Consider the following 13,229-nt stretch of genomic DNA (forward strand, 5'->3'; position numbering starts at 1 on the left):
GGAAAAGGTGAGCGAATTGATGTGAGAGGAAATACAACGTGGCAGTTGTGAAAGTGAACTGTGTTTACGCGTCATCAGGGGTGAAATCATTCAGCCGATTCTGTTGACAAACGTTTCTTAAATGGAACAAAACCGGGATAAACAAACCTGAATTTGTCCAATAGAATCCTATTTCAGCTAGATGCAGGCGAGAGTGTGCAAGGCAGTATTGAATGTGTCACTGTCTGTCCATGTGTCACTGTCTGTCACCTCAAATGTTTCTATCGACTAGTGTGCACCTACATTCTAAACTTTCATTCATAGGCTAGGTTGTAGCAACCTCATGATAGGTATAGGGGAAATGTTAGTATCATCTAGTAGCCTAAACCTATCGCTGTTACATTGAACAGGATGGATGGAATATGAATGACAGTCATCTAATATGCTGTAATAGAAATAAGGCCATGAATAAACAAATCGTCCTGCCTCATCTTAAACGGCACTGACCACCACTGTTTGGATGGTGGAAAACCCAGCAACTTTGCAGTTCTTGACACAAACCGATGAGCCTGGAACCTACTACCATACCCCGTTCAAAGACACTTAAATATGTTGTCTTCCCCATTCACCCTCTGAATGGCACACATGCACAATCCATGTCTCATGTCTCAAGGCTTAAAATTCCTTATTTAACCTGACTCCCCCCCTTCATCTACACTGATTGAAGTGGATTTAACTAGTGACATCAATAAGGGATCATAGCTTTAGCCTGGATTCACCTGGTCAGTCTAAGTCATGGAAGGAGCAGGTGTTCTTAATGGTTTGTCTACCCAGTGTATAGCACTACAGATAATCAAGTGCTATTTGCATGTGATGCATTTGCTCTATTGTTTACAGGATGATTTGTATCTTATAGAGCGTGGCTTTAAGGGAAAAGTATGGTCACATCTAGATAAAAAGGAATGTGAAAAATGAACAGAGTATTAACACAAATGTGTTTTAACACACTACCAATTCGAAGAAGTATTTATTAATCATCCACATATTCATATTAAGCTTCTACGTCTGTGTACAGGAACGTATTATTTGTAAGACGTAAGAGAAAATATATCAGCTTATTGTTAAATTATTATGACGTTCTTTCCAATACAAAAGTGTAGTAACTATTGTTTCCAAACTGCGTTACCCACTCCAGCCAGCAGATGACGATGTGCGTCTTTCAGGTGATGCTTCTTGCGTGACGTATAATGGACTGGACGGGACGCTTCTTCAGAAACAACAACGCGGCTACTCTTTCAACCACCTCGGTAGCTTGCTAGCCAACATGAAACCGATTGATTGACGCGTTACACCGTGTTTGTGTACATTAGCTAATCTCAGTGTTTTAAACACATTTCTGTTGATTTATTAGCTGATGACCTTTAGCCTAATTTGCTTGTTCAATTTGCAAACTTGTTTAAGATTGATACTGAGCCTAGCACTAGGCTAGTCGCTAATGCTAACTAACTAGCTAACATCCCCGACAATGAGCTCACTAAACTACTCCTCCCCTGCTAAAGAAGAGGGGGTCTGCTGTATGGAGAAAGAAGCTCTGGGACTGAACAATGTCGTGGAAGATGATGGTGTTACAGTGAAAGAAGAGGAGGCTGTTACAGTGAAAGAAGAGGAGGCTGTTACAGTGAAAGAAGAGATAGCATCCTCTTCCTCTCTAAAAGTTTCTATCTCAATAAAGGTGAAGGAGGAAGACGTTTTGGGAGTGAAAGAGGAGGAGACAGAATATCAGATTAACACCAGTGAGTACTGTCTTAAACAGGGGCACAAACTGTTGTTGAACTAATGTGTGGTTTTAAAGGGGCATTCTACTGAAGTTCTACACTTGAATATGTTGTTCATTACTGTAGGAATTGTTTCAGGGGCCATCTGCTGTTGGTACATATATTTTTGGGACTTTTAAATTAGATTAATCGAATTCTCCATGTGGTCGACATTAAAGTGCACCTCATCTAATATAGCAGGCTTTTCAAATTCAATATTGTTGCATATTTTGTACATTAAATATCAAAGGGACACAAAAGGCACCCATTTCGTGAAACTACCCTTTCACATTTGCAACACAAACATAATTTTATAAAATCATGATGAAGTGGCCATTTTAGGCCCTTTTTAGACATATTCATGCCTCTTGTAAGACCCTATGATTGCAATAGAAGTTCATACGTTGACTGTCTGTCTGATGTTGTCGTTCACACAGGAGAGAGACATGACTATCGTGGATCCTCTGGGGAGCATCAACAACATCCTGATGCTGACGAGGCAGAGAAGAGTCTCTCCAGATCAGAACACCAGATGGTACAGCTTGGTCTGGTCTAGCATACAGCTTGCTCTATCTGGGTCTGGGCTGGGTTTCTGTAAAGCACTTCATGTCAACAGTGACATCAGCATCCATAATGATATGTGTCTGTGTCCCCTCTTTATGGTTACCAGGACAACGCTAGCCCTTCCTCCCTCCTGGAGTCCCCGTTTCGTGCCTCTCCCGGTAGCACCTTACTGCTGGGTATGAAGAGGTTGTCTGTGCTGCTGGTGGACTGCAGGAAAACAACAGGGCTGAGTGGAACTGTGAGAGGAGGAGAAGAGAAGAAAGGATCAGATATGACACATCAAAGTAAGTGTTGTAGTTTAGTTTGAACAAATAAAATAGATCTGCCCACTGGTATCTGTTACCATGACAACCAGCAGAGTTCTGTTAGTTGACAGGAAGATAGACTGGTGGATATGGATATTATGAATATCATAACAATGAAAAATGATTCTGCCAATGAAAAGAGAGAAACCAATAGACCATATAAAACCTTGATGAAAGTTATTTTTAGAGAGAAAGTTTCAAGATGATCTGATGTAAGGTGCATATTTTCCAGAAACTTTCCCTAAATACATTATGGATGTTACATTGCCTGTCCCAGTCAATCCCCTATCTTTACAAGACTCTAGAAGAGGCAGACAAAACTCCATACACTTCAATGTGGTCTGTATTGCTTCAGCAGCATACCACCCTGCATACCACTGCTGGCTTGCTTCTGAAGCTAAGCAGGGTTGGTCCTGGTCAGTCCCTGGATGGGAGACCAGGTGCTGCTGGAAGTGGTGTTGGAGGGCCAGTAGGAGGCACTCTTTCCTCTGGTCTAAACAAAGATCCCAATGCCCCAGGGCAGTGATTGGGGACACTGCTCTGTGTAGGGTGCCGTCTTTCGGATGGGACGTTAAACGGGTGTCCTGACTCTCTGAGGTCATTAAAGATCCCATGGCACTTATCGTAAGAGTAGGGGTGTTAACCCCGGTGTCCTGGCTAAATTCCCAATCTGGCCCTCAACCATCACGGTCACCTAATAATCCCCAGTTTACAATTGGCTCATTCATCCCCCTCCTCTCCCCTGTAACTATTCCCCAGGTCGTTGCTGCAAATGAGAACGTGTTCTCAGTCAACATACCTGGTAAAATAATGGTAAAAAAAAAAAATTTAACATCTGATCTACAGAACGTGTTAAACATGCAAATGTACAGTTGTAGTCGGAAGTTTACATACACCTTAGCCAAATACATTTAAACTCAGTTTTTCACATTTCCTGACATTTAATCCCAGTAAATATTCCCTGTCTTAGGTTAGTTAGGATCACCACTTTATTTTAAGAATTTGAAATGTCAGAATAATAGTAGAGATTTATTTCAGCTTTTGTTTCTTTCATCACATTCCCAGTGGGTCAGAAGTTTACATACACTCAATTTGTATTTGGTAGCATTGCCTTTAAATTGTCAAATGTTTCGGGTAGCAATTGTTTAACCTTTGTCAAACGTTTCGGGTAGCCCCTTCCACAAGCTTCCCACAATAAGTTGGGTGAATTTTGGCCCATTCCTGCTGACAGAGCTGGTGTAACTGAGTCAAGTTTGTAGGCCTCCTTGCTCACACATGCTTTTTCAGTTCTGCCCACACATTTTCTATAGGATTGAGGTCAGGGCTTTGTGATGGCCACTCCAATACCTTGACTTTGTTGTCCTTAAGCCATTTTGACACAACTTTGGAAGTATGCTTGGGGTCATTGTCCATTTGGAAGACCCATTTGCGACCAAGCTTTAACTTCCTGACTGATGTCTTGAGATGTTGCTTCAATATATCCACATAATTTTCCTCCCTCATGATGCCATCTATTATGTGAAGTGCACCAGTCCCTCCTGCAGCAAAGCATGATGCTACCACCCCCATGCTTCAGGGTTGGGATAGTGTTCTTCGGCTTGCAGGCATCCCCCTTTTTCCTCCAAACATAACGATGGTCATTGTGGCCAAACAGTTCTATTTTTGTTTCATCAGACCAGAGGACATTTCTCCAAAAAGTACGATTTTTGTCCCCATGTGCAGTTGCAAACCGGAGTCTGGCTTTTTTATGGCGGTTTTGGAGCAGTGGTTTCTTCCTTGCTCAGCGGCCTTTCAGGTTATGTCGATATAGGACTTGTTTTACTGTGGATATAGATACTTTTGTACCTGTTTCCTCCCGCATCTTCACACGGTCCTTTGCTGTTCTGGGATTGATTTGCACTTTTCGCACCAAAGTACGTTCATCTCTAGGAGACAGAACGCATCTCCTTCCTGAGCGGTATGACGGCAGCGTGGTCCCATGGTGTTTATACTTGCGTACTATTGTTTGTACAGATGAATGTGGTACCTTCGCGCGTTTGGAAGTTGAACCAGAGTTGTGGAGGTCTAAAAAAAAAAAATCTGATGTCTTGGCTGATTTCTTTAGATTTTCCCATGATGTCAAGCAAAGAGGCACTGAGTTTGAAGGTAGGCCTTTGAAATACATCCACGGGTACAACTCCAATTGACTCAAATTATGTCAATTAGCCTATCAGAAGCTTCTAAAGCCATAACATAATCATTTTCTGGAATTTTCCAAGCTGTTTAAAGGCACAGTCAACTTAGTGTATGTAAACTCCTGACCCACTGGAGTTGTGATACAGTGAATTATAAGTGAAATAAGACATTTGTGGAGTGTTTGAAAAACGAGTTTTAATGACTCCAACACCAGTGTATGTAAACTTCAGACATCAACTGTATGTATATATTTTTAAACAAGCTGTGTAAGCCTTTTTTAAAAGCTGTGAAATTAATTAAATGAAGAAAAACATGTGAGACTTGGGCTCCGTCGACAACATTAATTACATTTTCTACTTTAACTGGTCAAATAAACTCCAACATATAGACTTTAAAGAACATTGTTTCATTTGGAAATGACTCACTTTTTTTGTTAATGTAACTGACATCAGTGTGCTGCTTACAGTTTAGCTTCCTCCTCTGTCCCCATGCTTGGCTCAAACTAGTGATCCTCTGCTTCTCAACACATGTGACCGCTCTACTTGACAATGAACCGATTGAGCTATACAAAAGGTACCAGTTGGATAGCTCCATCTGTGACGTTTCAAGCTAGCTGTGGAGTGAGTTTATGGCACGTTCTCACCTCCGTTACACATGTTCAGGTTGACTTTCCCACGGAATCGACCACATACACTACCAGTCAAAAGTCAGGACACAACTACTCATTCAAGGGTTTTTCTTTATCTTTACTATTTTCTACATTGTAGAATACTAGTGAAGACATCAAAACTATGAAATAACACTTATGGAATCATATAGTAACCAAAAAAGTGTAAAACAATATGCCACACCTGTCAGGTAAATGGATTATCTTTGCAAAGGAGACATTTTAACTAACAGGGATATAAACAAATTTGTGCACCAAATTTGAGAGAAATAAGCTTTTGTGCGTATGGAAAAAATCTGCGATATTTCAGCTCATGAAACATGGGACCAACACTTTACATATTTATATTTTTTGGAACATCTACCCCAAATATTTCATTCTTTTTTACTTTACCCAAAATATCATGACATTAACCTCTCTAGGGTACGTGAGACGTTAGCGTCCCACCTCTTCAACAGCCAGTGAAAGTGCAGGGCGCCAAATTCAAAACAACAGATATCCCATAATTAAAATTCCTCAAACATACATGTATTTTAGACCATTTTAAAGATACACTTGTTATAAATCCAGCCACAGTGTCCGATTTCAAAGAGGCTTTACGACGAAAGCAAACCAAACGATTGTTAGGTGAGTGCCTATTCACAGAATAACATAGCCATTTTTCCAGCCAAAGAGAGGATTCACAAAAAGCAGAAATATAGATCAGACGATTCACTAACCTTTGATGATCTTCATCAGATGACACTCATAGGACTTCATGTTACACAATACATGCATGTTTTGTTCGGTAAAGTTCATATTTATATCCAAAAATCTTAGTTTACATTGGCGCCTTATGTTCAGAAGTCACAAAACATCCTTTGATTTTGCAGAGAGCCACGTCAATTTACAGGAATAGTCATAATAAACATTGCTAAAAGATACAACTGTTATGCATGGGATTTTAGATGCACTTCTCCTTAATGCAACCGCTGTGTCAGATTTCAAAAAAGCTTTACGAAAAAAGCAAACCATGCAATAATCTGAGTCGGCGCTCAGAACCCAATCAAGACACAAATATAGCTTCCATATTATGCAGTCAACAGAAGTCAGAAGTAACAATATAAACATTCACTTACCTTTTGGTGATCTTCATCAGAATGCACTCCCAGGAATCCCAGTTCCACAATAAATGTTCGTTTTGTTCGATAATGTCCATTTATGTCCAAATTCCTCCTTGTTGTTCTAGCGTTCAGTACACTTTCCAAACTCACGACGCGCGGGCTGGTCCAGCGGAAAGTCCGGATGAAAAGTTAAAAAAGTTATATTATAGTCCGTAAAAACATGGGAAACGAGTATTGAATCAATCTTTAGGATGTTTTTAACATAATTCTTCAATAACGTTCCAACCGGAGTATTCCTGTGTCTTCAGAATTGCGATGGAACACAGCTCGCTCTCACGTGAACGCGCATGGTCAGAGCATGGTCACTTCATGGCAGACCTGACTCATTCCTCTCTCTGTCGGCTCCACTAAACAGTAGAGGCATCAGACAAGGTTCTAACGACTGTTGACATCTAGTGGAAGCCTTAGGAAGTACAACATTACCAATATCCCACTGTATCTTCAATAGGAGCTGAGTTGAAAATCGACCAACCTCAGATTTACCACTTCCTGGTTGGATTTCTTCTCCGGTTTTTGCCTGCCTGATGAGTTCTGTTATACTCACAGACCTCATTCAAACAGTTTTAGAAACTTCAGAGTGTTTTCTATCCAAATCGACTAATAATATGCTTATTCTAGCTTTTATGGCTTTGTAGCAGGCCGTTTACTCTGGGCATGCTTTTCATCCGGATGTGAAAATACTGCCCCCTACCTCAAAGAAGTTAATGATAGTCAAAATGTGTGAGCGTCTAAATAAAGAAATGCCATTGTGTCGACCCTATCAACGATGGGGAGAAGTTACTGAGGTGCTCTGTCTCCAATGTAAAAAAACTAACTTTTAGTCATCCACACAAAATTACTTTTTTAAACTTATTTTATGTTTAAGGAAGTGTGTAGGTCGCATTCTGTATCATACAGCTATGAAGGTTCTATATTTACAACCACCTGCTTGATAGGAATCCAGCGACGTCTGTGTCTCGAGTGTCATAGAACTGACTAGTGTTTTGTGTTCTGACTTATAAAACAGAAATAAAAATAAGTAATGTAAACATATCAGTAATTACCAGGATGCTCTACAACATTTGTTTTAAAATCACACAAAAAAATGTACATTATGAAATGTTTGAAAGCTGGCTTCAGGTTATTGAGGGATCTGATTTGGTTTAAACCTCATAGCAAGGCAGTTTTATCATGTGGAGATTTCATTCTGGTCTGTCTTAAAATAAACACTGTCTTTGGCAGGAGGAAAACCAAACTTGGACGAACCAAAGACGTCCAAACCAGCAAGTCGACTCCTCCGCTCCCAGATTGGAACGAGTTTTACCAAGTTAGGAAGCCTGAAAATACATGAGGGAATAGATACAGGGCAGAAGCCTTTCCATTGCTCCCAGTGTGGGATGAGTTTTAAGCGGTTAGACACCCTCAAAGCTCATGAGCGTATACACACAGGGGAGAAGCCTTACAAATGCTCAGAATGTGGGAAGAAGTATAACTCATTTCACTCACTTAAAAGTCATGGGAGGATTCACACAGGGGAGAAGCCTTACCTCTGCTCCCAGTGTGGCAAGTGTTTTAACTGGTTAGGGGCCCTGAAACAACATGAGAGAATACACACAGGGGAGAAGCCTTACCACTGCTCCCAATGTGGAAAGAGTTTTGGTAACTTTGCAAACATGAAAGCTCATGAGCAAATACACACAGGGGAGAAGCCTTACCACTGCTCCCAGTGTGGCAAGAGTTTTACCCTGTCAGGGGCCCTGAAACGACACGAGAGAATACACACAGGAGAGAAGCCTTACCACTGCCCCGAATGTGGAAAGAGCTTTAGTCACTTTAGAAACATGAAAGCTCACGAGAGAATACACACAGGGGAGAAGCCTTACCACTGCTCCCAGTGTGGCACGTGTTTTAACCGGTTATGGGGCCTGAAAAGACATGGGAGAATACACACAGGGGAGAAGCCTTACCACTGCTCCCAATGTGGCAGGTGTTTTAGCCTGTTAGGGGCCCTGAAACGACATGAGAGAATACACCCAGGAGAGAAGCCATGAGACTGCACACAGGAGAGAATCCTTACAAATGCTCAGACTGTGGGAAGACATATTACTCATCAGTCACGAATAATTACTTCTGGTGTGAATATTGATATTTTACATCAAATTGACTTAAAATTCATCGGAGAACATACACAGTGCTCCAATTGTCTTATATTGTTGACTGAGAATGTGTTTAACTGTCTTTACCATATGAAATTAAATGGTACAAAGTATACTCAAACATATATTTTTATGTTATTATTAGAAAACATGAAGTGAATATAGAGTAAATCAGATTCCATGTGTTTAAATGGTCCTTTTTTCAACTCTGTGTGTGTGTTTATCTGGGTGTCTTTCCTCCAGCACTACAGATAATCAAGTGATATTTGGATGTGATGCATTTGTTCCGTTGTTTACATTTGCAATGTTGGGCCACTGATGATTTAATGAAATGAAAATGTTCACAGACTCTGTAATGCAAAATGTTAATTGTATGTGTCCACATATCTGAGTATGTGACTTGTGGCGGATGAATCAGAATTAGTTGGGTAACATAGATAATTAAGATGTCTTATCTGCATAATATGCTGATGTGATATACTTGTTATTAGAATGTATCCCTTCGGACTCTGGTGATGGCAGTTGCACTTCTTCCCTCAGCTGGGGCTCAGTCACCTGGGGCCCAGAGAGGGGAGAGGTCAGGCTTGTCTTTTACATGTCCCTGGTGCTATGCAGAATATCAGGAAGGGAAGAGGACAGGAGGGAACATTGTCTTCATATGTGAATGTATCTGTTAAACTATGTGAAGGGATGGTGTGATTAATGGGGAACCAATTACTGGTTTCCACAATGTCTGTGCGCAAGTCACTCCCTCCTTTGGCATTGGGGGGAGGTGTATGGCAGTGTCTGGAACCATTGTATGTCCTCTCTGATGTTGCACTTATCCTGGGATAGTGTATGACCTAGAGGCTCACTCCCCTCAGTGAGCTTGTCCAGGAGTGGGGTCAAGAAGGGGTTTTACTTGAGATGGGAGTATTTAGAGTTGACAATTGAGTTATGCCATTGGATGAGTTGGTGTTTTTGTGCTATGAAGTACCAGGAACGAGATTAGAACCTCGTCTTAGGGACCAAACTGAATGATAAATTATAGCGAATGCTATCTGGCTACGGGATACTCCTTTCTCATAATAAAGTCTCACTTTGTAAACTGTTCCTAATATCTGTGGTTTATGTCGACTAGGGGGTGGATCTTTGCTATAAAAGATCTCAGTAGCCATTGTGTTGCCACTCTCAACGGTTCATTAGAAATAGTGAATTGTTGAAAGTCATTGCAAAGATCTTATTATTAAAGATGTAGTTTAAGTATAACTCTGATTGGTGTGTGAAGTAAGTATAACTCTGATTGGTGTGTGAAGTTTGTCTCTCCTCATTTGGTAATACAGAAATTAACCACCACAGACTAACCTTGTGAAACTGACCTATTATAATCTCCTGTTCCTGGGAGTATCATCCTGCGTTGCAAACCAGTTTGCACCTGTGCCCTTTGTATGAATAATATCCCACCCAGGAACAGGAAACTATAAAGATATGTGCTCATCACCCAATGCTTCAGGAATTCAGACTGTCTACACTGCGCTGTGTAACTCTGTTATTCTCTCTGAGCTCAGAAATAAAGAATCTTGGTTTGACTTGGACTCCAGCAGATCCTTATTTTATAATATCCACCACAACTCTCCCACGGATTGCTGTTTATCATTGTCTCAATGAAGAGTTCTTTGTTTTCCTTTCCTGGGGTCATTTACAAGTCTCCCACTGGTTGAATAAACGTTGTTTCCACGTCATTTCAACAAAACAAATACATGTGATGACGTTTGATTAATGTGGAAAACTGATTGGATTTGTAAAAAGCCATGAACATCAGGTATGTTTTATTTTTCACCGAACTGGCAACCTAAATCCAATGACAGGTGACATTTTGTATTGATTTCATGTTGAATTCACTTTAGTTGAGGACTCAAAGAAATGTAAAGAGAAACTAGACGTTCAACACGTCTGTGCCCAGTGGGCTGGTTTGAATACGTGGCAGGTGTTGGATCAATATCCACCTTAGTTGCTAAGTTTCCATGCAATTTGCGCCAGATTTCCATGTGAATATTCTCAAATCTGCATAAAACAGTAAACACATTTTCCCACCAGAAATGTTTGCATCAAACTGACTTATTGTGGATAAAAGGCTTTGCGTTATGGCGTAGTGCACAAGAAGAATAACGTTTGCTGTTAAATTCCCATGTACCAAATGAAAAATACAAGTTAAATTGGTTTCCATCACATTTTCAACTCCACCGATGGTTTTAAAAACTTGCGTAAAATAGAAAACGTGCTCTTGTCCCGTGCACTGTAGCCTGCAGCTCACATATACAGTGTTGGTAGGCTACCTACATGATGAGATTATTATGGATAAGAGAGATATTATTTTATTTGTCAAATGGTAACCAAGCATCGATCATCATGTCACCAGAGTAAGACCATCAAATTGTATTGGAAAGGAGCATCAAGCTCATCACATGCAGTTTCACCACCCTGTGAAGTTCATAACTTATTTCATCTGTAGCCTAATAAACTGCATGGGTTCCCAAGTCGTAGAGGGAGGACCACACAACATATCATCACGTGACTCCAAGTTAACTAAGATGTGATGGTTATTATATAAATATTTGCGCATAAAGGAGTTTCCACCTCCATTTCTCATTTATACATTTTTACTGACACAAAAAGACCCCACCATGTCAAACGAACTAACAAATCGTCTGTCTGCATTAATACAATTGTAAAGGCATATCCTGTTTCCGTCAGCCTGGTCATTACTCTTGAAATGGTTGGATCAATATCCACCTTCATGATATGGATGAAGCCTGATTTGGAATGTCTGAGTAGTTCTATCTGATGTCATAATACCCCTCTTAGGGTGGCTTTAAATAAATAGGATTATTAATCATAAACTCCTACAGATACAATACCCTGCAGCTTTGACGTCAAGAAGAGAATGGTCTGATGGGTGGTGGTGCTACTCTATAGGTAAGGCTGTCCAATATGAATGTTCAATACACACAATAGGTTGATCAGTAGCCAGTTAGCTAGCTGCTCCATCTTAACACAGCTAGTAAGTCTGTACAGTCCAATGAATGTTCAATTCTCACAATAGGTTGACTATGGAGGTGATGTACCACAGTCAAAGTCCTGCAATAAAAGCTAAGACGCTAATATTTGTGTAAACTATACATAGTTGTGTTCTGTGGTTGTCACTGAGTTGGCTGATGCCCCATTTCATGGGGTCACTCCATAGTTAAAGCTGAACAGTGTTCTGTGGTTGTCACTGAGTTGGCTGATGTCCCATTTCATGGGGTCACTCCATAGGTAAAGCTGAACAGTGTTCTGTGGTTGTCACTGAGGTGGCTGATGTCCCATTTCATGGGGTCACTCCATAGTTAAAGCTGAACAGTGTTCTGTGGTTGTCACTGAGTTGGCTGATGTCCCATTTCATGGGGTCACTCCATAGTTAAAGCTGAACAGTGTTCTGTGGTTGTCACTGAGTTGGCTGATGTCCCATTTCATGGGGTCACTCCATAGTTAAAGCTGAACAGTGACTATAGAACATCTACACGCCTTTTAACTTTTTGACACGTTTTGCTCCTTAAAATTAAATCTATAAAGGGATTAAATTAGATTTAATAGAAAATGTTGAACAATTTTTTTGTTTACATCATAATTGGATAAGTCCGTCCCCCGTCCAAGTTAATACTTGGTGGAAGCCATTACAGTTTCATTAAGATTCCACCAACTTTGTGCAAAATACATCCATAGTTTTTGTTAAAACTGCTCATTGGTGGACAGCGATATTTAAACCAGATGGGTTTTTTCAGTACATTTAAGTCAGGACTGAGATCAGACCACTTAGGAGAAACATAAAACCCTATTGCAGAAACATAAAACCCTATCCCAGCCCTCCAGGCCTGGTGGTGGCAGCAGTGTAAACATCTGTGTAATTGTCCTTCAGAAAAATTAAACAATGTGGCAGGGTTTCAGAAGACTGAGGTGGGTTTTAACTTTTTACCTGGGCTTTGCTCCTTTCATATTTATTTTGATCCTGACAAACTCCCCAGTCCCTGCCGGTGACAAGCATACCCATAACATGATGCTGCCACCACAATACTTATTGTGTGGTTAATGTGTGGTCTATCTCCAGATCATCAGACTGTTAAATAGTCACCTCTAGCCGGCCTCCGCCCAGTACCCTGCCCTGAACTTTAGTCACTGTTACACTGCCGTCTACCACCCAGTACTCCACCCTGTATTCTAGTCAAGGCTCATCCTATATAACTACTGCTGTACACACCTTTTCTATTCATATACAGTCCATAATGTCTATACACACCATCATATACATTGTAAACAAACTGTATATATATTTATATTCCGGACTCTGACATTGCTCGTTCTACTATTTCTATATTTCTTCATCCTTAAAATAAATTGTGGGGATTTGCATG

General features: G+C 40.5%; 2 protein-coding genes across 3 annotated transcripts in view; one reads left to right on the plus strand and one right to left on the minus strand.

The window, feature by feature from the left end:
• The window catches only part of LOC139547168 (zinc finger protein 32-like), a 304,099-nt gene that overhangs the window by 43,206 nt on the left and 247,664 nt on the right, over positions 1-13,229 (minus strand). The window lies entirely within an intron of this gene.
• Positions 1,113-10,370, plus strand: LOC139546995 (zinc finger protein 3-like). The gene is made up of 4 exons (XM_071356021.1): positions 1,113-1,772; positions 2,231-2,328; positions 2,464-2,641; positions 7,889-10,370. The coding sequence occupies exons 1-4, from the start codon at positions 1,505-1,507 to the stop codon at positions 8,695-8,697; spliced, it is 1,353 nt and encodes a 450-aa protein (XP_071212122.1). The 5' UTR covers positions 1,113-1,504; the 3' UTR covers positions 8,698-10,370.

The sequence above is a fragment of the Salvelinus alpinus genome, chromosome 2 (genome assembly GCF_045679555.1).
Source record: "Salvelinus alpinus chromosome 2, SLU_Salpinus.1, whole genome shotgun sequence".
In the NCBI taxonomy this organism is placed as follows: domain Eukaryota; kingdom Metazoa; phylum Chordata; class Actinopteri; order Salmoniformes; family Salmonidae; genus Salvelinus; species Salvelinus alpinus.